The sequence below is a fragment of the Heptranchias perlo genome, unplaced genomic scaffold (assembly GCF_035084215.1).
Source record: "Heptranchias perlo isolate sHepPer1 unplaced genomic scaffold, sHepPer1.hap1 HAP1_SCAFFOLD_184, whole genome shotgun sequence".
NCBI classification, from domain to species: domain Eukaryota; kingdom Metazoa; phylum Chordata; class Chondrichthyes; order Hexanchiformes; family Hexanchidae; genus Heptranchias; species Heptranchias perlo.
In genome coordinates, this window is record NW_027139120.1 from 513277 (window position 1) to 537936 (window position 24660).

Genomic DNA, 24660 nt, shown 5'->3' on the forward strand with positions numbered 1-24660 from the left:
GACGGCGTGGATGGCGAGGCTGGTGAGGCTGGTGATGCTGTTCGCCCTCTGAGGAGGTCATGACTGCAGCTACGGCGGCCCCCAGCTGGAAGATGTACATCTGAGGGGGTCCGCAAGGTAGGTAAATGTCTCCGGACCCCGAGGTAAGTTTGCAGGTTGGTGACTTTGACTGTCAGGAGGAGGGTGGTGGAGGCCAAACTTTGTCCCAAGTGACAGAGTGGCCTCCTGCAATGGGTGAGGGTCTCCCCCCACCCCACCTGTCAAATGGATCTTTGCAGCTGCCACAGGCTGACAGCTGCAACACGTCCATTTGAACTGGGAGTGTTTCCCCCAGTGTGGGAAACAGTCCCAGTTTGTTCTAAAATCCCACCCCTCCTCACATAATCCCTTAATCAGGTCAGTTAATGACCTGAAATACCAAAATAAATACTTTCAAGTGGCATCCCGCTGGCTTTAATTGCCTGCGGGATTCCCACCAGCAGGGGCTGCGCGCGCACGCCGGCGCGTCAGCGGGGAACCCGGAAGTGCGCGGGTTCGGGGCAGGCTCCGGTCCAGCTCCGGGATTCTCTGATTTTCGGAGCCCCCCCGCCAGGAACGCACCCGATAGCGGGTGCTAAAATGACGCCCAGTGAGTTAGATGAAACAGAAAAAAGGGGCGTATTGTCGAAGACTTAATTACCTATTATATACAATGCATTAACTCCAAACACTTATTTTCAGACAAGTAAGAATTTTAATTAAAAGAAACTTGAGCTCAAGGGAAGATCTGCTCTGACAATGGTCAGAACAACCTCTTCACTGAACAAACTAAACAGTTCACATTTATACAGTTTAATTAGTAATGTCTGTCTATCATAGAATATGGGCGTACATGTACATTCTTCATTAGTTCAAGTGGTTAGTCAATCAAAATAGGGAACCCACCCTCTGGTTCCTCATGACTGCCTCGTGATTCTTTTAAACATTGTCTGGGAAAGCATGTTTCCTTAGTAACAGTTTTTCTCATCAGTGGGTCTGTACCTAGTCTCAAGGCTATATGGTCATTCATTTCTGTTAGTCAGACAGTTATCTCATAAGCAGACAATAGCTCTTCTGTGTGTCTTTGGTGAGAACTAAAACATAAGCTTTCTATTATATTCAGCTGGTCAGCTAACATGGTCAACTTATCCATCGTGCATTTCTTCTTTTTTTTGGTTTTAAGGGTATTAGGAAATTAATATGGTCAGCTTTATGGTTTTGGTGTATTAGAAAGTTAATTTGGTCAGGCATTTCTTTATGGTTTTCCACATTCCCCCCTTTTTGTCCTATATATATATATATATATATATAAAAAAGGACAATACTCTAATAGAGCATTATTCCACCCAGACGTTCAAACTCCTCCTGCACCTCATCCTGTGTCACCCCTACTTGCACCATCAAATTTGTGGGCGCTATATGTGTACCCAGATTGGACATCATAGCACAGCAACATTTAAGTAAGCAATAAACTATAAGAATTATAACAACAAATATGACTAACCCTTGAACTAGACAAGTCCCAATAGAACACAGACATGTTTCATCAATACGCCTTTGTACTCTTATCTGTTCTCAGGAACAGACTCCTTCTAAACATTTCTCAAGTAAGCTGGGAATGTCCTTGGTCAGCTAAACCTATCCATGTTAGTTTGAAAAGGGCTAACATAGTCAAATATCCCATGGTGCTTTATATTTTGTTTCCAGCCTAACTAGACTGAATGGTACCTTTCAGACCATTTTATACCTGTGAATTGGGGCCCTCCCCTTTATATCCCTTAATCCAAATTTTATCCCTACAATATCCCCTTGGCTAAGCCCAAGATAGCCAACCTTTATCCATCACCCATGGTTGCCCATAGGTATGCCCTGCTCAGTGTTGCCCTCTTACAAGCACCTAGGCATCCCCTGAATTTTACATATGAAGATGCTGTACCTCATCTTAACCAGGTTCCCTTCGTGTTGGCCACCAGTCCGGGTGGAAGAGAGGCAGAGCATCTGATAATCCGATCAAACTATGATTGTCTTCCCTTTTACATGCACCTTACCCCAGCGGGTGCTACTCCCGGTACCATTAAGATGTTTTCTTAGTTGAAATCACAGAGACAATGGGGACATTCTCACCCAGGCTCTGTTTTACTATCTTTGCCAAACCCTTCATCCTCGACTTACATTTATTACATGCAATGAAAATCAAGAAGCACATTACAACAAACTGCACTATGACTAATACATATGAAATTAATCTAATCCAAGGATGGACCTGTATATTCAGTCCCAAATTCCAGAGGTCATCCCACCAAGTGGTGACTTTAATTTGGTCAATGTCCTGCTTAATGTTTTTATTGTTCTGTTGTAGGTTATAATAAACCTTCTGGGAGAGGCGTATCTCCATTCGCAATGCTTTCAAGTATTTAGGCAACAGGGGTGTCAGATACCCAAATGTGTCCTGATATGCTTTTAAGTCCTTTCTGACATTCTCAGAAACTTGTAAGGTGGTGAGGTTATGCCGGTGTATCTCTACCAGTTCCTCGGGTCCAATCCGAACCGGGACTTCAGAAATGGAGTAGAATTCTGGACTTAAAATATCACAAGTTGGATTGGCATATTTAAATGTTTTAAATTAGTTGTAACACAATATTCGCCCTCTCCGGCATATACCACTTAAGTGGGTTTTAGATCCGCCTCTAGGGCCTCCATGGTACAGTTAATATCCGGATTGGTACCGGTATTATTAAACCCACACTGTGCTTCTGGGCTGTGTCCAACACTATGTGGACACACAGTGACAGCATGTCTAGTAACACATCCCTTTAATTTTGTTCCAGCCAATCAGCTTAAATCTACGTCCTCCAGTTCTTGAACCCTCTGCTAGGGGAAACAGGTACTTCCTGTCTACTTTATCTGGGCCCCTCATAATTTTATAATTTTGTATCCATCGTGTGGATATCTTCTAAATATTGTTTCTTTCAATTTCATTGTTAACTGATGGGAACCTAACCCTGAATTTTGGAAATCCAAATTACTATGTCCCTCTTTACTTTAATTTCAGTCCTTCTGATTGGTACCAGTGTTTCCTGACTGTTTCATTAATTAGTTGGTTTCTCTATGGACCATGTGTCAGTGCCTTGTTTAAAAGGATTTCTCACTCGCCTGGACCACATTAACCATTTCATGTTGTGCTGTTGTCAAGTAACTGAGCCTGTCTGAGACTCATTCTTCAGTGTATCTTCTTCATGTATTTCTGCATACTAGCAACATATCATAGGTAGTGTTCTTGGATATTAACTTTCTGCTGGCCAGTCTCTTCTTCCTCATGGTATTTCCGAACGTGTTTTCCATGGCACACATCATATGTCCAGTAGGATTCAGTCCTGTAAAAGCAACTGGTTTGTTTAAAGAGTGGTTGCAATAGCTCACCAGGCCACAGGCCTTTGTAATCATGTTCTTCATCCTGATCTCCGTTTCAGATGATGGCAACATACATTTGTATATTTTATGTCCACTGTAGCCACTCCTAGGTTTTCAGGTTATCTTATCAAAAAGATCAGGGGTGTCTAGAGTGCTTATCTCCCCCTGCATGGTCCCGATGTCAGGGTAGTGGCCAGGCTATTGAATGTAGCTTTCTCATTGTTCATTATAGGCAAGGACACAAATATCTCCACGAGAAAGCTATCAATTTACTATTCTCAACTACACTTTCCTGACTTTCACTAGATTGTATATTTATGCCAGATTGATTTTTTTTTGGTAAATCATGCCCAGTTCAATAACTTTAGAGAAATTCCCATTTGGTGTAATTTCTCTGTTTCTTTACTTTAATTCTCAATCACTTCCTCTCATCCAATTTTACATAACCCATTATATTACCTATCATGAGCCCTGGAGGAACGTTACTGTCCGATACAATATTTACAGTCAGCTCCAATATCCCAAAATTTGTTTATTTTACGTAATTTCTTCTTGAACCGCTTTTCATTTCCCAAAATATCCCACTACATTGTGCCTGAGTCCCTTCTATCATTTCACAATTATCCCAACTTGAGAGCAGTATTGTTGGACTGACAGGACTTTTCAATGTAAAATTTTCTTCCCTCCCGAAAAGAATTCTTCCTTAATACACAGCATTCAATAGGAACCATTTAGACTGGACTTCTTTTATTTTAAAATATAATTTGATTATCCCCTTAAATTACAAGTACATTTTTCTTTCTCGAGTGCTAGAATAGCAACTCATATAAATTTTTCTTATCAATTCCAATTTCAGAAACAAATTATGTCCAGGCTTTGTGGTTTTATAGTAGAGATGAAGTGCTCGTAATTACTTTTGGATGTAACTCCCATATCTCCCCACCTCGAGCACTCTGTCTCAGAAGACAATAAATGGGTTAAAACAAAACAAATCAAAATGTTTTCAAAAGAAGAGAATCAGGTTGATATCACCACGCTGTGACATTTGGTATCTGCCGATGTCTGCAGCTAAGGTCTTAAATTTTTAACACCACTGGATCGTTTCCTGCACCAAATTTCTCCAGCAAAGGTTGCACTGTAACTTTGTAAAGCCATTTTATGTCAAAGAACTACTCTTGGTAATCCTGCACCATCAACACTCACGTGGTCCCAAAAACCAGGGTCACCTGATTTAAAAGAAACACAGAAAATCCGTTGCGGCTCTTCTTGAGAGCCCAAGGGGTTAATTTGTCAAATCATCATTTATTATTTATTTTGAGTTATCAACCTGACATATGTTCAGAGGGGAAGTGAAAAAGGAAATAAGAGGGGCAAAGAGAGAGTATGAGAATAGACTGGCGGACAACATAAAAGGGAATCCAAAAGTCTTCTACAGGCATATAAACAGTAAACGGGTAGTGAGAGGAGGGGTGGGGCCAATATAGGGACCATGAAGGAGGTCTACTCATGGAGGCAGAGGGGATGGCTGAGGTACTAAATGAGTACTTTGCACCTGTTTTTACCAAGGAAGAAGATGCTGCCAATGTCACAGTAAAGGAAGATATAGTGAGATACTGGATGGGCTAAAAATTGATAAAGAAGAGGTACTAGAAAGGCTAGCTGTACTTAAAGTAGATAAGTCACCCAGTCCGGATGGGATGCATCCTAGGTTGCTGATGGAAGTAAGGGTGGAAATTGCGGAGGTACTGGCCATAATCTTCCAAACGTCCTTAGATACAGGGGTGGAGCCAGAGGACTGGAGAATTGCAAATGTTACACCCTTGTTCAAAAAAAGGTGTAAGGATAAACCAGTTTAACCTCAATGGTGGGGAAACTTTTAGAAACGATAATCTGGGACAGAATTAACAGTCACTTGGACGAGTGTGGATTGATTAGGGAAAGCCAACATGGATTTGTTAAAGGCAAATCGTGTTTAACTAGCCTGATAGAGTTTTTTGATGAGGTAACAGAGAGGGTAGATGAGGGCAATGTAGTTGATGTGGTGTATATAGACTTTCAAAAGGCATTTGATAAAGTGCTGCATAATAGGCTTGTCATCAAGATTGTGGCCCATAGAATAAAGGGGGCAGTGACAACATGGATACAGGATTGGTAAGTGACAGGAAACAGAGAGTAGTGGTGAATGGTTGCTTTTCGGACTGGAGGGAGGTGTACAGTGGTGTTCCCCAGGGGTCGGTGCTGGGACCACTTCTTTTCTTGATATACATTAATGATTTGGACTTGGGTGTACAGGGCACAATTTCAAAATTTGCTGATGACACAAAACTTGGAAGTGTAGTGAACAGTGAGGAGGATAGTGATAGACTTCAAGAGGATATAAACAGGCTGGTGGCATGGGGGGACACATGGCAGAAGAAGTTTAACACAGAAAAATGTGAAGTGGTACATTTTGGTAGGAAGAATGAGGAGAGGCAATATAAACTAAAGGGCACAACTCTGAAAGGGTTACAGGAACAGAGAGATCTGGGGGTATATGTGCACAAATTGTTGAAGGTGGCAGGGCAGGTTGAGAAAACGGTTAAAAAATCATACGGGATCCTGGGCTTTATAAATAGAGGCACAGAGTACAAAAGTAAGGAAGTCATGATGAACATTTATAAAACAGTGGTATTGAAGTATTGTGTCCAGTTCTGGGCACCGCACTTTAGGAAAGATGTGAAGGCCTTAGAGAGGGTGCAGAAGAGATTTACTGGAATGATTCCAGGGATGAGGGGCTTTAGTTACGTGGATAGACTGGAGAATCTGGGGTTGTTCTTCTTGGAACAGAGAAGGTTGTGAGGAGATTTGATAGAGGTGTTCAAAATCATGAAGGGTCCAGACAGAGTAGATAGAGAGAAACTGTTCCCATTGGCGGAAGGGTCAAGAACCAGAGGACATAGATTTAAGGTGATTGGCAAAAGAACCAAAGGTGACATGAGGAAAAACTTTTTTACACAGCGAGTGGTTAGGATCTGGAATGCACTGCCTGAGGGGGTGGTGGAGGCAGATTCAATCATGGCCTTCAAAAGGGAACTGGATAAGTACTTGAAAGGAAAAAAATTCATGGCTACAGGGATAGAGCGGGGGAGTGGGACTAGCTGGATTACTCTTGCATAGAGCCGGCGTGGACTCAATGGGCCAAATGGCCTCCTTCCGTGCTGTAATCTTTCTATGATTCTATGATCCTAACCTCGGTGGTGGGCAAATTATTGGAAAAAGTTCTGAGGCACAATATTAATCGTCACTTCGAAAGGCATGGATTAATCAAGGACAGCCAGCATGGATTTGTTAAGGGAAGGTCGTGAATGGCTAACTTGATTGAATTTTTTGACGCGGTAACAAGGAGGTTCAATGAAGGTAGTGCATTTGAAGTAGTCTAGATGGAGTTTAGCAAGGCTTTTGACAAGGTCCCACATGACAGACTGGTCAGGAAAATAAAAGCCCATGGGATCCAAGGGAGAGTGGCAAATTGGCTCAGTGGCAGGAAGCAAAGGGTAATAGTCGATGGGCATTTTTGTGACTGGAAGGCTGTTTCCAGTGGAGTTCCGCAAGGCTCAGTACTAGGTCCATTGCTTTTTGTGCTATAGATCAATATTTAGACTTAAATGTGGGGGACTTGACTAAGAAGTTTGCAGATGATGCAAAAATTGGCCGTGTGGTTGATAGTGAGGAAGAAAGCTGTAGACTGCAGGAAGATATCAATGGACTGGTCAGATGGGCAGAAAAGTGGCAAATGGAGTTCAATCCGGAGAAGTGTGAGGTAATGCATTTGGGGAGGGCAAACAAGGCAAGGGAATACACAATAAATGGGAGGATACTGAGAGGTGTAGAGGAAGTGAGGGACCTTGGAGTACATGTCCACAGATCCCTGAAGGTAGCAGGACAGGTAGAAAAGGTGGTTAAGAAGGCATATGGGATACTTTCCTTTATTAGCCGAGGCATAGAATATAAGAGTAGGGAGGTTATGCTAGAACTGTATAAAACATTAGTTAGGCCACAGCTTGAGTACTGCGTACAGTTCTGGTCACCACATTACAGGAAGGATGTAATTGCACTGGAGAGGGTGCAGAGGAGATTTACGAGGCTGTTGCCAGGACTGGAGAATTTTAGCTGTGAGAAAAGATTGGTTAGGCTGGGGTTGTTTTCTTTGGAACAGAGACGGCTGAGGGGAGATTTAATTGACGTGTATAAAATTATGAGGGACCTAGAGACAGTGGAAAGGATAGTCCTATTTCCCTCAGCAGAGAGGTCAATAACCAGGGGGCATAGATTTAAAGTAATTGGTAGAAGGATTAGAGCGGAAATGAGGAAAAAAAATTTCACCCAAAGGTTGGTGGGGGTCTGGAACTCACTGCCTGAAAGGGTGGTAGAGGCAGAAACCCTCAACTCATTTAAAAGGTACTTGGATGTGCACTTGAAGTGTCGTAACCTACAGGGCTACGGACCAAGAGCTGGAAAGTGGGATTGGCTGGATGGATCTTTTTTGGCCGGCGCAGAAACAATGGGCCGAATGGCCTCCTTCTGTGCCGTAAATTTCTGTGATTCTCTGATTCTGTGAACGATTGGTCTCAATCTTAGTGACAAAGAAGTCCAGGAGCTCCTCACACTTTTCGTTGGAGGTGAGGGTGGGGGGGGTGCAGGGGAGAGGGGTTTAAGAAGACGGTTTGTAGAGGGGAAGAGAACTCGGGGATTATCTTTGCATTCCAGGATGATCCTGGAATCATGAGCAGTTTTGGGAGAGGAGAGCAGGACCCGATAGTGCTTTATGTGGTCCAGCCAGATCTGGCAATAAATGGCTAAACCAGTTGTCCGCCATAAATGTTCAAGTCTGTGTCCCTTGGAATTAAGGGAGCGGAGATGAGGAGATGCAGTAATGGTTTTAATGGGGACAAGGACATCAAAGGTGGAGGTGAGGGTGTGATTGAACAGATCGGTAGCTGCAGAAATGTCGTGGTGATTGGAGGACCAAAGGCCAGACAATTGGGAATTTGAAAGTGCCGTTGTAAGTGACCTGGAGGAGTATTTCTTCCAGGGACAAAGAATGAAGTGGGATTGGGAGGGGAAAGGGAGGAATGGGTGGAGAGGGATACACGTAGGTGGTCAGGGTTAGCTTCCTCTGTCATTGAGATGATGGGAGTAGAGAGTCAGAAATCAGAACAAAAAATGCCCAGACATTGACCAGCTACCTGAAATGACAAACCAACCACTGGCCTGGATGATCCCTTTAAATAGTCCTTTAAATCAACCCTTTAAATACGCTGCTGAAGGGTCCTTCCTACCTGTTAGCTCCACGAGTTTCTGGGCGAGTTTATCACGTGACAACTCAGATGCTGGGGCAGGCCAATATCAGAACAGGTAGGACACTAACTTGAAAATATTAATCAGTAATTTCCATAGTTCCAACGTGCTCCCTGGACACCTACGGAGCAGCCCGATCCAACATGGCAGGCAGTGGGCATCCGGCTCGTAATTAGCACATACTTGCTGCCCACCATATTGGATGCTTCAATGCCGTTTAGCACCCAAAAAATGGAAGCTGCACTATTAATTTTCTAGGCCTCCACGTCACTCCACCAGCCCCTCACTCCAACCTGTGTCACTCCCGCCAGCCCCTCACTCCACCCTGTGTTTTTTTTTATTCGTTCATGGGGTGTGGGCATCGCTGGCGAGGCCGGCATTTATTGCTCATCCCTAATTGCCCTTGAGAAGGTGGTGGTGAGCCGCCTTCTTGAACCGCTGCAGTCCGTGTGATGAAGGTTCTCCCACAGTGCTGTTAGGAAGGGAGTTCCAGGATTTTGACCCAGCGACGATGAAAGAACGGCGATATATTTCCAAGTCGGGATGGTGTGTGACTTGGAGGGGAACGTGCAGGTGGTGTTGTTCCCATGTGCCTGCTGCTCTTGTCCTTCTAGGTGGTAGAGGTCGCGGGTTTGGGAGGTGCTGTTGAAGAAGCCTTGGTGAGTTGCTGCAGTGCATCCTGTGGATGGTACACACTGCAGCCACTGTGTGCCGGTGGTGAAGGGAGTGAATGTTTAGGGAGGTGGATGGGGTGCCAATCAAGCGGGCTGCTTTGTCCTGGATGGTGTCGAGCTTCTTGAGTGTTGTTGGAGCTGCACTCATCCAGGCAAGCAGAGAGTATTCCATCACACTCCTGACTTTTGCCTCGTAGATGGTGGAAAGGCTTTGGGGAGTCAGGAGGTGAGTCAATCGCCGCAGAATACCCAGCCTCTGACCTGCTCTTGTAGCCACAGTATTTATGTGGCTGGTCTAGTTAAGTTTCTGGTCAATGGTGACCCCCAAGAAGTTGATGGTGGGGGATTCGGTGATGGTAATGCCACTGAATGTCAAGGGGAGGTGGTTAGACTCTCTCTTGTTGGAGATGGTCATTGCCTGGCACTTGTCTGGCGCGAATGTTACTTGCCACTTATGAGCCCAAGCCTGGATGTTGTCCAGGTCTTGCTGCATGCGGGCACGGACTGCTTCATTATCTGAGGGGTTGCGAATGGAACTGAACACTGTGCAGTCATCAGCGAATATCCCCATTTCTGACCTTATGATGGAGGGAAGGTCATTGATGAAGCAGCTGAAGATGGTTGGGCCGAGGACACTGCCCTGAGGAACTCCTGCAGCAATGCCCTGGGGCTGAGATGATTGGCCTCCAACAACCACTACCATCTTCCTTTGTGCTAGGTATGACCCCAGCCACTGGAGAGTTTTCCCCCTGATTCCCATTGACTTCAATTTTACAGGGGCTCCTTGGTGCCACACTCGGTCAAATGCTGCCTTGATGTCAAGGGCAGTCACTCTCACCTCACCTCTGGAATTCAGCTCTTTTGTCCATGTTTGCACCAAGGCTGTAATGAGGTCTGGAGCCGAGTGGTCCTGGCGGAACCCAAACTGAGCATCAGTGAGCAGGTTATTGGTGAGTAAGTGCCGCTTGATAGCACTGTCGACGACACCTTCCATCACTTTGCTGATGATTGAGAGTAGACTGATGGGGCGGTAATTGGCTGGATTGGATTTGTCCTGCTTTTTGTGGACAGGACATACCTGGGCAATTTTCCACATTGTCGGGTAGATGCCAGTGTTGTAGCTGTACTGGAACAGCTTGGCTAGAGGCGCAGCTAGTTCTGGAGCACAAGACTTCAGCACTACAGCCGGGATGTTGTCTGGGCCCATAGCCTTTGCTGTATTCAGTGCACTCAGCCGTTTCTTGATATCACGTGGAGTGAATCGAATTGGCTGAAGACTGGCTTCCGTGATGGTGGGGATATCGGGAGGAGGCCGAGATGGATCATCCACTCGGCACTTCTGGCTGATGATGATTGCAAACGCTTCAGCCTTGTCTTTTGCACTCTCATAGAATCATAGAATCTTAGAAAATAGGAGCAAGAGTAGGCCATTCGACTCTTCGGGTGCTCCGCCATTCAAAATGATCATGGCTGATCGTCTAACTCAGTACCCTGTTCCCGCTTTTTCCCCATATCCCTTGATCCCTTTCGCATTAAGAAAAGCTGGACTCTGCCATCATTGAGGATGGGGATGCTTACAGAGCCTCCTCCTCCCTTTGGTTGTTTAATTGTTCACCACCATTCACGACTGGATGAGGCAGGACTGCAGAGTTTTGATCTGATCCGTTGGTTGTGGAATCGCTTAGCTCTGTCTATAGCATGTTGCTTCCGCTGTTTAGCATGCATGTAGTCCTGAGTTGTAGCATCACCAGGTTGGCACCTCATTTTTAGGTATGCCTGGTGCTGCTCCTGGCATGCTCTTCTACACTCCTCATTGAACCAGGGTTGATCCCCTGGCTTGTTGGTAATGGTAGAGTGAGGAATATGCCGGGCCATGAGGTTACAGATTGTGGTGGAATACAATTCTGCTGCTGCTGATGGCCCACAGCGCCTCATGGATGCCCAGTTTTGAGCTGCTAGATCTGTTCTGAATCTATCCCATTTAGCACGGTGGTAGTGCCACACAACACATTGGATGGTGTCCTCAGTGCCAAGACGGGACATCGTCTCCACGAGGACTGTGCGGTGGTCACTCCTACCAATACTGTCATGGACAGATGCATTTGCGACAGGTAGATTGGTGAGGACGAGGTCAAGTAGGTTTTTCCCTCGTGTTGGTTCGCTCACCACCTGCCGCAGGCCCAGTCTAGCAGCTATGTCCTTCAGGACTCGGCCAGCTTGGTCAGTAGTGGTGCTACCGAGCCATTCTTGTTGATGGACATTGAAGTCCCCCACCCAGAGTATGTTTTGTGCCCTTGCTACCCTCAGTGCTTCCTCCAAGTGGTGCTCAATATGGAGGAGGACTGATTCATCAGCTGAGGGAGGACGGTAGGTGGTAATCAGCAGGAGGTTTCCTTGCCCATGTTTGACCTGATGCCATGAGATTTCACGGGGTCCAGAGTCAATGTTGAGGACTCCCAGGGCCACTCCCTCCTGACTGTATATCAATGTACCGCCACCTCTGGTGGGTCTGTCCTGCCGGTGGGACAGGACATACCCAGGGATGGTGATGGAAGAGTCTGGGACGTTGGCTGAAAGATATGATTCTGTGAGTATGGCTATGTCAGGCTGTTGCTTGACTCGTCTGTGGGACAGCTCTCCCAATTTTGGCACAAGTCCCCAGATGTTAGTGAGGAGGACTTTGCAGGGTCGACTGGGCTTGGTTTGCCTTTGTCGTGTCCGGTGCCTAGTGGTCCGATGCCGGGTGGTCCGTCTGGTTTTGTTCTTATTTTCTGTAGTGGGGCTGTACAACTGAGTGGCTTGCTAGGCCATTTCAGAGGGCGATTAAGAATCAACCACATTGCTGTGGGTCTGGAGTCACATATAGGCCAGACCGGGTAAGGACGGCAGGTTTCCTTCCCTAAAGGACATTAGTGAACCAGATGGGTTTTTACGACAATCTGGTAATTTCATGGCCACCATTACTGATACTAGTATTTTAATTCTAGATTTTATTTAATTAATTGAATTTAAATTCCTCAGCTGCCATGGTGGGATTTGAACTCATAACACCAGATTATTGGTCCAGGCCTCTTGATTACTAGTCCAGTAACATAACTACTTACTATTACGACTCCCACCAGCCCCTCACACCATCCTACGTCACGCCCACCAGCCCCTCACTCCACGCTATGTCACTCCTGCTAACCCCTTACTCAACCCTTTGTCACTCCCACCTGCCCCTCACTCCACCCTGTGTCACTCCTACCTGCCCCTCAATCCACCCTACGTCACACCCACCAGCCCCTCACTCCACGCTATGTCACTCCTGCTAACCCCTTACTCAACCCTTTGTCACTCCCACCTGCCCCTCACTCCACCCTGTGTCACTCCTACCTGCCTCTCACTCCACCCTGTGTCACTCCCACCTGCCCCTCATTCCGCCCTGTGTCACTCCCATCTGCCCCTCACTCTACCCTGTGTCACTCCCACCTGCCCCTCACTCCACCCTGTGTCACTCCCACCTGCCCCTCACTCCACCCTGTGTCACTCCCACCTGCCCCTCACTCCACCCTGTGCCACTCCTACCTGCCCTCACTCCACCCTGTGTCACTCCCACCTGCCCCTCACTCCACCCTGTGTCACTCCCACCTGCCCCTCACTCCACCCTGTGTCACTCCTACCTGCCCCTCACTCCACCCTGTGCCACTCCTACCTACCCCTCACTCCACCCTGTATCACTCCCACCTGCCCCTCACTCCACCCTATGTCACTCCTACCTGCCCCTCACTCCACCCTGTGCCACTCCTATATGCCCTCACTCCATCCTGTGTCACTCCCACCTACCCCTCACTCCACCCTGTGTCACTCCCACCTGCCCCTCACTCCACCCTGTGTCACTCCCACCGGCCCTTCACTCCACCCTGTGTCATTCCCACCTGCCCCTCACTCCACCCTGTGTCATTCCCACCTGCCCCTCACTCCACCCTGTGTCACTCCCACCGGCCCCTCACTGCACCCTGTGTCACTCCCACCTGCCCCTCACTCTACCCTGTGTCACTCCCACCGGCCCCTCACTGCACCCTGTGTCACTCCCACCTGCCCCTCACTCTACCCTGTGTCACTCCCACCTGCCCCTCACTGCACCCTGTGTCACTCCCACCTGCCCCTCACTGCACCCTGTGTCACTCCCACCTGCCCCTCACTGCACCCTGTGTCACTCCCACCTGCCCCTCACTGCACCCTGTGACCCACCAGCACTGGTACTGACTCTACAGATCAGAAGGTCGAGGTTTGATTCCTGACTCTCCTGAGCTGTCACATGTCACAAGGTGTGAACTATTCCCCAAATCTACTCTGTATGTACAGGGTCATGACATCAGCAGCTGGAAATTACACACTCACTGCAACACATTTACCAAGTACAGGCAATAAGAAATATGAGCGTGCAGCAGTTATATCTTTTATTATTTTAAGTTGAAAAGGTTCCTGAAGCTTCCAGATCTGTCGGCCATTTCCTTTCTATGAAGCAGTAAGATGTTCTCTGTGAGAATATCCGAAGATGGGAATCAGTACGATCGGGGAAAGCTGCTACTGGGAATGGGGTGGAGAGCAGGGCTCCAACAGCTTTCCAGCAGGGCTCCAACAGGGTTCCAGCAGGGCTCCAACAGGGCTCCAGCAGAGCTTTAAACAGGGCTCCAGCAAGGTTCCAGCAGAGCTTTGAAAGGGACTCCAGCAGGGCTCCAATAGGGCTTCAGCAGGGCTCCAGCAATGCTCCATCAAACCTCTAGCATGGCTCCAAAAGGGTTCCAACAGAGCTCCAGCAGAGCTTTCAACAGGGCTACAGCTTATCTCTAATTGGGCTCCAGTAGGGCTCCAGCAGAGGTTCTAATAGGGCTCCAGCAGGGCTGCAACAGGGTTCAAACAGGACACCAGCAATGATCTGAGTGAGAATCTAACAGGACAGGGTGAGAATCTAACAGGACAGGGCGAGAATCTAACAGGAGAGAGTGAGAATCTAACAGGAGAGAGTGAGAATCTAACAGGAGAGAGTGAGAATCTAACAGGACAGGGTGAGAATCTAAGAGGAGAGAGTGAGAATCTAAGAGGAGAGAGTGAGAATCTAAGAGGAGAGAGTGAGAATCTAACAGGAGAGAGTGAGAATCTAACAGGAGAGAGTGAGAATCTAACAGGACAGAGTGAGAATCTAAGAGGAGAGAGTGAGAATCTAACAGGAGAGAGTGAGAATCTAAGAGGAGAGAGTGAGAATCTAACAGGAGAGAGTGAGAATCTAAGAGGAGAGAGTGAGAATCTAAGAGGAGAGAGTGAGAATCTAACGGGACAGAGTGAGAATCTAACAGGAGAGAGTGAGAATCTAACAGGAGAGAGTGAGAATCTAACAGGAGAGAGTGAGAATCTAACAGGACAGTGTGAGAATCTAACAGGACAGGGTGAGAATCTAAGAGGAGAGAGTGAGAATCTAACAGGACAGAGTGAGAATCTAACAGGAGAGAGTGAGAATCTAACAGGAGGGAGTGAGAATCTAACAGGACAGAGTGAGAATCTAACAGGAGAGAGTGAGAATCTAACAGGACAGGGTGAGAATCTAAGAGGAGAGAGTGAGAATCTAACAGGACAGAGTGAGAATCTAACAGGAGAGAGTGAGAATCTAAGAGGAGAGAGTGAGAATCTAACAGGACAGTGAGAATCTAACAGGAGAGAGTGAGAATCTAAGAGGAGAGAGTGAGAATCTAACAGGAGAGAGTGAGAATCTAACAGGAGAGAGTGAGAATCTAACAGGAGAGAGTGAGAATCTAACAGGACAGAGTGAGAATCTAACAGGAGAGAATGAGAATCTAACAGCAGAGAGTGAGAATCTAACAGAAGAGAGTGAGAATCTAACAGAAGAGAGTGAGAATCTAACAGAAGAGAGTGAGAATCTAAGAGGAGAGAATGAGAATCTAACAGAAGAGAGTGAGAATCTAAGAGGAGAGAGTGAGAATCTAAGAGGAGAGAGTGACAATCTAAGAGGAGAGAGTGAGAATCTAAGAGGAGAGAGTGAGAATCTAAGAGGAGAGAGTGAGAATCTAAGAGGAGAGAGTGACAATCTAAGAGGAGAGAGTGAGAATCTAAGAGGAGAGAGTGAGAATCTAACGGGACTAATTTGACTCTGTGGTGAGTTCAGTAGATATTTTGGTCGACCAGTCCACTCAACCTGTAAGAGAACAGATTGTGAGTCAGTTAAATCAAAAGGAACAGCATTGTGGGAGAAGGGTGGTTAAGAAGTGATGACACCGCCTGTGACAAATTCAACCAGTGCGAACCGGAAACATAGCGCTCAGACAGCAAACCGACAACAACTGGGGTACAGTGTGTGTGTGAGAGGGTGGGGAGTTGGATGGGGTACAGTGTCTGTGTGAGAGGGTGGGGAGTTGGATGGGGTACAGTGTGTGTGTGAGAGGGTGGGGAGTTGGATGGGGTACAGTGTCTGTGTGAGAGGGTGGGGAGTTGGATGGGGTGCAGTGTCTGTGTGAGAGGGTGGGGAGTTGGATGGGGTACAGTGTGTGTGAGAGAGTGGGGAGTTGGATGGGGTACAGTGTGTGTGTGAGAGGGTGGGGAGTTGGATGGGGTACAGTGTGTGTGTGAGAGGGTGGGGAGTTGGATGGGGTACAGTGTGTGTGTGAGAGGGTGGGGAGTTGGATGGGGTACAGTGTCTGTGTGAGAGGGTGGGGAGTTGGATGGGGTACAGTGTCTGTGTGAGAGGGTGGGGAGTTGGATGGGGTACAGTGTCTGTGTGAGAGGTTTCCAAATTGGACTATAAGACCATAAGAGATAGCAGGAGCAGGAGTAGGCCATTCGGCCCCTCAAGCCTGCTCCGCCATTCAATCAGATCATGGCTGATCTGATTTTTACTTCAACTCCACTTTCCCGCCTTTTCCCCATATCCTTTGACTCCCTTGCTGATCAAAAATTTGTCTAACTCAGCCTTGAATGTATTCAATGACTCAGCCTCCGCAGCTTTTGGGATAAAGAATTCCAAAGATTCACGACCCTCTGGGAGAAGAAATTCCTCCTCATTTCCATCTTAAACAGACGATCCCTTATTCTGAGTCTATGCCCCTCGTTTTCGAATCCCCCATGAGGGGTAACATCCTCTCAGCATCTACCCTATCGAGTCCCCTCAGAATCTTGTATGTTTCAATAAGATCTCCTCTCATTCTTCTAAACTCCAGTGAGTATAGACCCAACCTGTTCAATCTTTCCTCATAAGACAACCCTTCCATACCCGGAATCAATTTAGTGAACCTTCTCCGAACTGCCTCCAATGCAAGTATTTCCTTCCTTAAATAAGGGCACCAGAACTGTACGCAGTACTCCAGGTGTGGTCTCACCAGCACCCTGTACAGTTGGAGCACGACTTCCCTGCTTTTATACTCCATCCCCCGAGAAATAAAGGCCAATATTCCGTTTGGCTTCCGGTTTACCTGCTGCATCTGGATGTTGGCTTTGTGTGTTACATGTATGAGGACACCCAGATCCCTCTGTATTGCTGGATAGGGCAGTGTGTGTGTGAGAGGGTGGGGAGTTGGATGGGGTACAGTGTGTGTGTGAGAGGGTGGGGAGTTGGATGGGGTACAGTGTGTGTGTGAGAGGGTGGGGAGTTGGATGGGGTACAGTGTGTGTGTGAGAGGGTGGGGAGTTGGATGGGGTACAGTGTGTGTGAAAGGGTGGGGAGTTGGATGGGGTACAGTGTGTGTGTGAGAGGGTGGGGAGTTGGATGGGGTACAGTGTGTGTGTGAGAGGGTGGGGAGTTGGATGGGGTACAGTGTGTGTGTGAGAGGGTGGGGAGTTGGATGGGGTACAGTGTGTGTGTGAGAGGGTGGGGAGTGGGATGGGGTACAGTGTGTGTGAGAGGGTGGGGAGTTGGATGGGGTACAGTGTGTGTGAGAGGGTGGGGAGTGGGATGGGGTACAGTGTGTGTGAGAGGGTGGGGAGTTGGATGGGGTACAGTGTGTGTGAGAGGGTGGGGAGTGGGATGGGGTACAGTGTGTGTGTGAGAGGGTGGGGAGTGGGATGGGGTACAGTGTCTGTGTGAGAGGGTGGGGAGTTGGATGGGGTACAGTGTCTGTGTGAGAGGGTGGGGAGTTGGATGGGGTACAGTGTCTGTGTGAGAGGGTGGGGAGTGGGATGGGGTACAGTGTCTGTGTGAGAGGGTGGGGAGTGGGATGGGGTACAGTGTGTGTGTGAGAGGGTGGGGAGTGGGATGGGGAACAGTGTGTGTGTGTGAGAGGGTGGGGAGTTGGATGGGGTACAGTGTGTGTGTGTGAGAGGGTGGTGAGTTGGATGGGGTACAGTGTGTGTGAGAGGGTGGGGAGTTGGATGGGGTACAGTGTCTGTGTGAGAGGGTGGGGAGTTGGATGGGGTACAGTGTGTGTGTGAGAGGGTGGGGAGTTGGATGGGGTACAGTGTCTGTGTGAGAGGGTGGGGAGTTGGATGGGGTACAGTGTCTGTGTGAGAGGGTGGGGAGTGGGATGGGGTACAGTGTCTGTGTGAGAGGGTGGGGAGTTGGATGGGGTACAGTGTGTGTGTGAAAGGGTGGGGAGTTGGATGGGGTACAGTGTGTGTGTGTGAGGGTGGGGAGTTGGATGGGGTACAGTGTGTGTGTGAAAGGGTGGGGAGTTGGATGGGGTACAGTGTGTGTGTGAGAGGGTGGGGAGTTGGATGGGGTACAGTGTCTGTGTGAGAGGGTGGGGAGTTGGATGGGGTACAGTGTGTGTGTGAGAGGGTGGGGAGTTGGATGGGGTACAGTGTGTGTGAAAGGGTGGGGAGTTGGATGGGGTACAGTGTGTGTGTGAGAGGGTGGGGAGTTGGATGGGGTACAGTATCTGTGTGAGAGGGTGGGGAGTTGGATGGGGTACAGTGTGTGTGTGAAAGGATGGGGAGTGGGATGGGGTACAGTGTGTGTGAGAGGGTGGGGAGTTGGATGGGGTACAGTGTGTGTGAGAGGGTGGGGAGTTGGATGGGGTACAGTGTGTGTGTGAAAGGGTGGGGAGTTGGATGGGGTACAGTGTGTGTCAGAGGGTGGGGAGTTGGATGGGGTACAGTGTGTGTGAGAGGGTGGGGAGTTGGATGGGGTACAGTGTGTGTGTGTGAGAGGGTGGGGAGTTGGATGGGGTACAGTGTGTGTGAGAGGGTGGGGAGTTGGATGGGGTACAGTGTGTGTGTGTGAGGGTGGGGAGTTGGATGGGGTACAGTGTGTGTGTGAGAGGGTGGGGAGTTGGATGGGGTACAGTGTGTGTGAGAGGGTGGGGAGTTGGATGGGGTACAGTGTGTGTGTGAAAGGGTGGGGAGTTGGATGGGGGACAGTGTGTGTGAAAGGGTGGGGAGTTGGATGGGGTACAGTGTGTGTGTGAGAGGGTGGGGAGTTGGATGGGGGACAGTGTGTGTGAGAGGGTGGGGAGTTGGATGGGGTACAGTGTGTGTGTGAGAGGGTGGGGAGTTGGATGGGGTACAGTGTCTGTGTGTGAGAGGGTGGGGAGTTGGATGGGGTACAGTGTGTGTGTGAGAGGGTGGGGAGTTGGATGGGGTACAGTGTGTGTGTGAGAGGGTGGGGAGTTGGATGGGGTACAGTGTGTGTGAGAGGGTGGGGAGTTGGATGGGGTACAGTGTCTGTGTGAGAGAGTGGGGAGTTGGATGGGGTACAGTGTGTGTGTGAAAGGGTGGGGAGTTGGATGGGGTACAGTGTCTGTGTGAGAGGGTGGGGAGTTGGATGGGGTACAGTGTGTGTGAGAGGGTGGGGAGTTGGATGGGGTACAGTGTGTGTGAGAGGGTGGGGAGTTGGATGGGGTACAGTGTGTGTGTGAGAGGGTGGGGAGTTGGATGGGGTACAGTGTCTGTGTGAGAGGGTGGGGAGTTGGATGGGGTACAGTGTGTGTGAGAGGGTGGGGAGTTGGATGGGGTACAGTGTGTGTGAGAGGGTGGGGAGTTGGATGGGGTACAGTGTCTGTGTGAGAGGGTGGGGAGTTGGATGGGGTGCAGTGTGTCTGTGAGAGGGTGGGGAGTTGGATGGGGTGCAGTGTCTGTGTGAGAGGGTGGGGAGTTGGATGGGGTACAGTGTGTGTGTGAAAGGGTGGGGAGATGGATGGGGTACAGTGTGTGTGTGAGAGGGTGGGGAGTTGGATGGGGTGCAGTGTGTGTGTGAGAGGGTGGGGAGTTGGATGGGGTGCAGTGTCTGTGTGAGAGGGTGGGGAGTTGGATGGGGTGCAGTGTGTGTGTGAAAGGGTGGGGAGTTGGATGGGGTACAGTGTGTGTGTGAGAGGGTGGGGAGTTGGATGGGGTGCAGTGTGTGTGTGAGAGGGTGGGGAGTTGGATGGGGTGCAGTGTGTGTGTGAAAGGGTGGGGAGTTGGATGGGGTACAGTGTGTGTGTGAGAGGGTGGGGAGTTGGATGGGGTGCAGTGTGTGTGTGAGAGGGTGGGGAGTTGGATGGGGTGCAGTGTCTGTGTGAGAGGGTGGGGAGTTGGATGGGGTACAGTGTGTGTGTGAAAGGGTGGGGAGTTGGATGGGGTACAGAGTCTGTGTGAGAGGGTGGGGAGTTGGATGGGGTACAGTGTGTGTGTGAGAGGGTGGGGAGTTGGATGGGGTGCAGTGTGTGTGTGAGAGGGTGGGGAGTTGGATGGGGTACAGAGTCTGTGTGAGAGGGTGGGGAGTTGGATGGGGTACAGTGTGTGTGTGAGAGGGTGGGGAGTTGGATGGGGTGCAGTGTGTGTGTGAGAGGGTGGGGAGTTGGATGGGGTACAGTGTGTGTGTGAGAGGGTGGGGAGTTGGATGGGGTGCAGTGTCTGTGTGAGAGGGTGGGGAGTGGGATGGGGTACAGTGTCTGTGTGTGAGGGTGGGGAGTTGGATGGGGTACAGTGTGTGTGTGAGAGGGTGGGGAGTTGGATGGGGTACAGTGTGTGTGTGAGAGGGTGGGGAGTTGGATGGGGTACAGTGTCTGTGTGAGAGGGTGGGGAGTTGGATGGGGGACAGTGTGTGTGAGAGGGTGGGGAGTTGGATGGGGTACAGTGTGTGTGTGAGAGGGTGGGGAGTTGGATGGGGTACAGTGTGTGTGTGAGAGGGTGGGGAGTGGGATGGGGTACAGTGTGTGTGTGAGAAGGTGGGGAGTTGGATGGGGTACAGTGTGTGTGTGAGAGGGTGGGGAGTTGGATGGGGTACAGTGTGTGTGTGAGAGGGTGGGGAGTTGGATGGGGTACAGTGTCTGTGTGAGAGGGTGGGGAGTTGGATGGGGTACAGTGTGTGTGTGAGAGGGTGGGGAGTTGGATGGGGTACAGTGTCTGTGTGAGAGGGTGGGGAGTTGGATGGGGTACAGTGTGTGTGTGAAAGGGTGGGGAGTTGGATGGGGTACAGTGTCTGTGTGAGAGGGTGGGGAGTTGGATGGGGTACAGTGTCTGTGTGTGAGGGTGGGGAGTTGGATGGGGTACAGTGTGTGTGTGAAAGGGTGGGGAGTTGGATGGGGTACAGTGTGTGTGTGAGAGGGTGGGGAGTTGGATGCGGTACAGTGTGTGTGTGAGAGGGTGGGGAGTTGGATGCGGTACAGTGTGTGTGAGAGGGTGGGGAGTTGGATGGGGTACAGTGTCTGTGTGAGAGGGTGGGGAGTTGGATGGGGTACAGTGTGTGTGTGAGAGGGTGGGGAATTGGATGGGGTACAGTGTGTGTGTGAGAGGGTGGGGAGTTGGATGGGGTACAGTGTGTGTGTGAGAGGGTGGGGAGTTGGATGGGGTACAGTGTGTGTGTGAGAGGGTGGGGAGTTGGATGGGGTACAGTGTGTGTGTGAGAGGGTGGGGAGTTGGATGGGGTACAGTGTCTGTGTGAGAGGGTGGGGAGTTGGATGGGGTACAGTGTGTGTGAGAGGGTGGGGAGTTGGATGGGGTACAGTGTGTGTGTGAAAGGGTGGGGAGTTGGATGGGGTACAGTGTCTGTGTGTGAGGGTGGGGAGTTGGATGGGGTACAGTGTGTGTGTGAGAGGGTGGGGAGTTGGATGGGGTACAGTGTGTGTGTGAGAGGGTGGGGAGTTGGAGGGGGTACAGTGTGTGTGTGAGAGGGTGGGGAGTTGGATGGGGTACAGTGTGTGTGTGAGAGGGTGGGGAGTTGGATGGGTTACAGTGTGTGTGTGAGAGGGTGGGGAGTTGGATGGGTTACAGTGTGTGTGTGAGAGGGTGGGGAGTTGGATGGGGTGCAGTGTGTGTGTGAGAGGGGGGGAGTTGGATGGGGTACAGTGTGTGTGTGAGAGGGTGGGGAGTTGGATGGGGTACAGTGTGTGTGTGAGAGGGTGGGGAGTTAGATGGGGTACAGTGTGTGTGAGAGGGTGGGGAGTTGGATGGGGTACAGTGTGTGTGAGAGGGTGGGGAGTTGGATGGGGTACAGTGTCTGTGTGAGAGGGTGGGGAGTTGGATGGGGTACAGTGTCTGTGTGAGAGGGTGGGGAGTTGGATGGGGTACAGTGTGTGTGTGAGAGGGTGGGGAGTTGGATGGGGTACAGTGTGTGTGTGAGAGGGTGGGGAGTTGGATGGGGTACAGTGTCTGTGTGAGAGGGTGGGGAGTTGGATGGGGTACAGTGTGTGTGTGAGAGGGTGGGGAGTTGGATGGGGTACAGTGTGTGTGTGAGAGGGTGGGGAGTTAAATGGGGTACAGTGTGTGTGAGAGGGTGGGGAGTTGGATGGGGTACAGTGTCTGTGTGAGAGGGTGGGGAGTTGGATGGGGTACAGTGTGTGTGTGAGAGGGTGGGGAGTTGGATGGGGTACAGTGTGTGTGTGAGAGGGTGGGGAGTTGGATGGGGTACAGTGTGTGTGTGAGAGGGTGGGGAGTTGGATGGGGTACAGTGTGTGTGAGAGGGTGGGGAGTTGGATGGGGTGCAGTGTGTGTGTGAGAGGGTGGGAGTTGGATGGGGTACAGTGTGTGTGAGAGGGTGGGGAGTTGGATGGGGTACAGTGTCTGTGTGAAAGGGTGGGGAGTTGGATGGGGTACAGTGTGTGTGTGAAAGGGTGGGGAGTTGGATGGGGTACAGTGTGTGTGTGAGAGGGTGGGGAGTTGGATGGGGTACAGTGTGTGTGTGAGAGGGTGGGGAGTTGGATGGGGTACAGTGTGTGTGTGAGAGGGTGGGGAGTTGGATGGGGTACAGTGTGTGTGAGAGGGTGGGGAGTTGGATGGGGTACAGTGTGTGTGAGAGGGTGGGGAGTTGGATGGGGTACAGTGTGTGTGAGAGGGTGGGGAGTTGGATGGGGTGCAGTGTGTGTGTGAGAGGGTGGGAGTTGGATGGGGTACAGTGTGTGTGAGAGGGTGGGGAGTTGGATGGGGTACAGTGTGTGTGTGAGAGGGTGGGGAGTTGGATGGGGTACAGTGTGTGTGTGAGAGGGTGGGGAGTTGGATGGGGTACAGTGTGTGTGAGAGGGTGGGGAGTTGGATGGGGTACAGTGTGTGTGTGAGAGGGGGGGAGTTGGATAGGGTACAGTGTCTGTGTGAGAGGTTTGGGAATTGGATGTTAAGACCATAAGACCCTAAGATATAGAAGCAGGAGTAGGCCATTCGGCCCCTCAAGCCTGCTCCGCCATTCAATGAGATCATGGCTGATCTGATTTTTACTTCAACTCCACTTTCCCGCCCTTTCCCCATATCCTTTGACTCCCTCGCTGATCAAAAATTTGTCTAACTCAGCCTTGAATGTATTCAATGACTCAGCCTCCGCAGCTTTTGGGATGAAGAATTCCAAAGACTCACAACCCTCTGGGAGAAGAAATTCCTCCTCATTTCCATCTTAAACAAATGGCTCCTTATTCTGAGACCCTGCTCCCCAGATTTAGATTCCCCCATGAGGGGTAACGTCCTCTCAGCGTCTACCCTATCGAGTCCCCTCAGAATCTTGTATGTTTCAATAAGATCTCCTCTCATTCTTCTAAACTCCAATGAGTATAGACCCAACCTGTTCAATCTTTCCTCATAAGACAACCCTTCCATACCCGGAATCAACCTAGTGAACCTTCTCTGAACTGCCCCCAATGCAAGTATGTCCTTCCTTAAATAAGGGCACAAGAACTGTACACAGTACTCCAGGTGTGGTCTCACCAGCACCCTGTACAGTTGTAGCACGACTTCCCTGCTTTTATACTCCATCCCCCTAGACATAATGTCCAATATTGCTTTTGTCTTCCGGATTACCTGCTGCACCTGTATGTTGACTTCTTGTGTTTCATATACGAGGACACCCAGATCCCTCTGTATTGCTGGATGGGGCACGGTGTCTGTATGAAAGGGTGGGGAGTTAGAGGGGTTAAATTTTTTTTATTCGTTCATGGGATGTGGGCGTCACTGGCGAGGCCGGCATTTATTGCCCATCCCTAATTGCCCTCGAGAAGGTGGTGGTGAGCCGCCTTCTTGAACCGCTGCAGTCCGTGTGGTGACGGTTCCCCCACAGTGCTGTTAGGAAGGGAGTTCCAGGATTTTGACCCAGCGACAATGAAGGAACGGCGATATATTTCCAAGTTGGGATGGTGTGTGACTTGGAGGGGAACGTGCAGGTGGTGTTGTTCCCATGTGCCTGCTGCTCTTGTCCTTCTAGGTGGTAGAGGCCGTGGGTTTGGGAGGTGCTGTCGAAGAAGCCTTGGCGAGTTGCTGCAGTGCATCCTGTGGATGGTACACACTGTCGCCACAGTGCGCCGGTGGTGAAGGGAGTGAATGTTTAGGGTGGTGGATGGGGTGCCAATCAAGCGGGTTGCTTTGCCCTGGATGGTGTCCAGCTTCTTGAATGTTGTTGGCAAGTGGAGAGTATTCCATCACACTCCTGACTTGTGCCTTGTAGATGGTGGAAAGGCTTTGGGGAGTCAGGAGGTGAGTCACTCGCCGCAGAATACCCAGCCTCTGACCTGCTCTCATAGCCACAGTATTTATATGGCTGGTCCAGTTAAGTTTCTGGTCAATGGTGACCCCCAGGATGTTTAGGGTGGGAGATTCGGCGATGGTAATGCCATTGAATGTCAAGGGGAGGTGGTTAGACTCTCTCTTGTTGGAGATGGTCATTGCCTGGCACTTGTTTGGCACGAATGTTACTTGCCACTTATCAGCCCAAGCTTGGATGTTGTCCAGGTCTTGCTGCATGCCGGCACGGACTGCTTCATTATTTGAGGGATTGCGAATGGAACTGAACACTGTGCAATCATCAGCAAACATCCCCATTTCTGACCTTATGATGGAG

At 49.7% G+C, this 24660-nt stretch overlaps 1 protein-coding gene across 1 annotated transcript in view; it reads right to left on the reverse strand.

Moving 5' to 3' along the window:
- Positions 1-13865: 13865 nt before the first annotated feature.
- LOC137309848 (WAP four-disulfide core domain protein 3-like) overlaps positions 13866-24660 on the reverse strand; it is a 54008-nt gene continuing 43213 nt past the window's right edge. Inside the window, exon 9 of the mRNA XM_067977862.1 lies at positions 13866-15633. Coding sequence (XP_067833963.1) covers positions 15629-15633 — 5 coding nt within the window. The 3' untranslated portion in view covers positions 13866-15628. The remainder of the gene's footprint in view (positions 15634-24660) is intronic.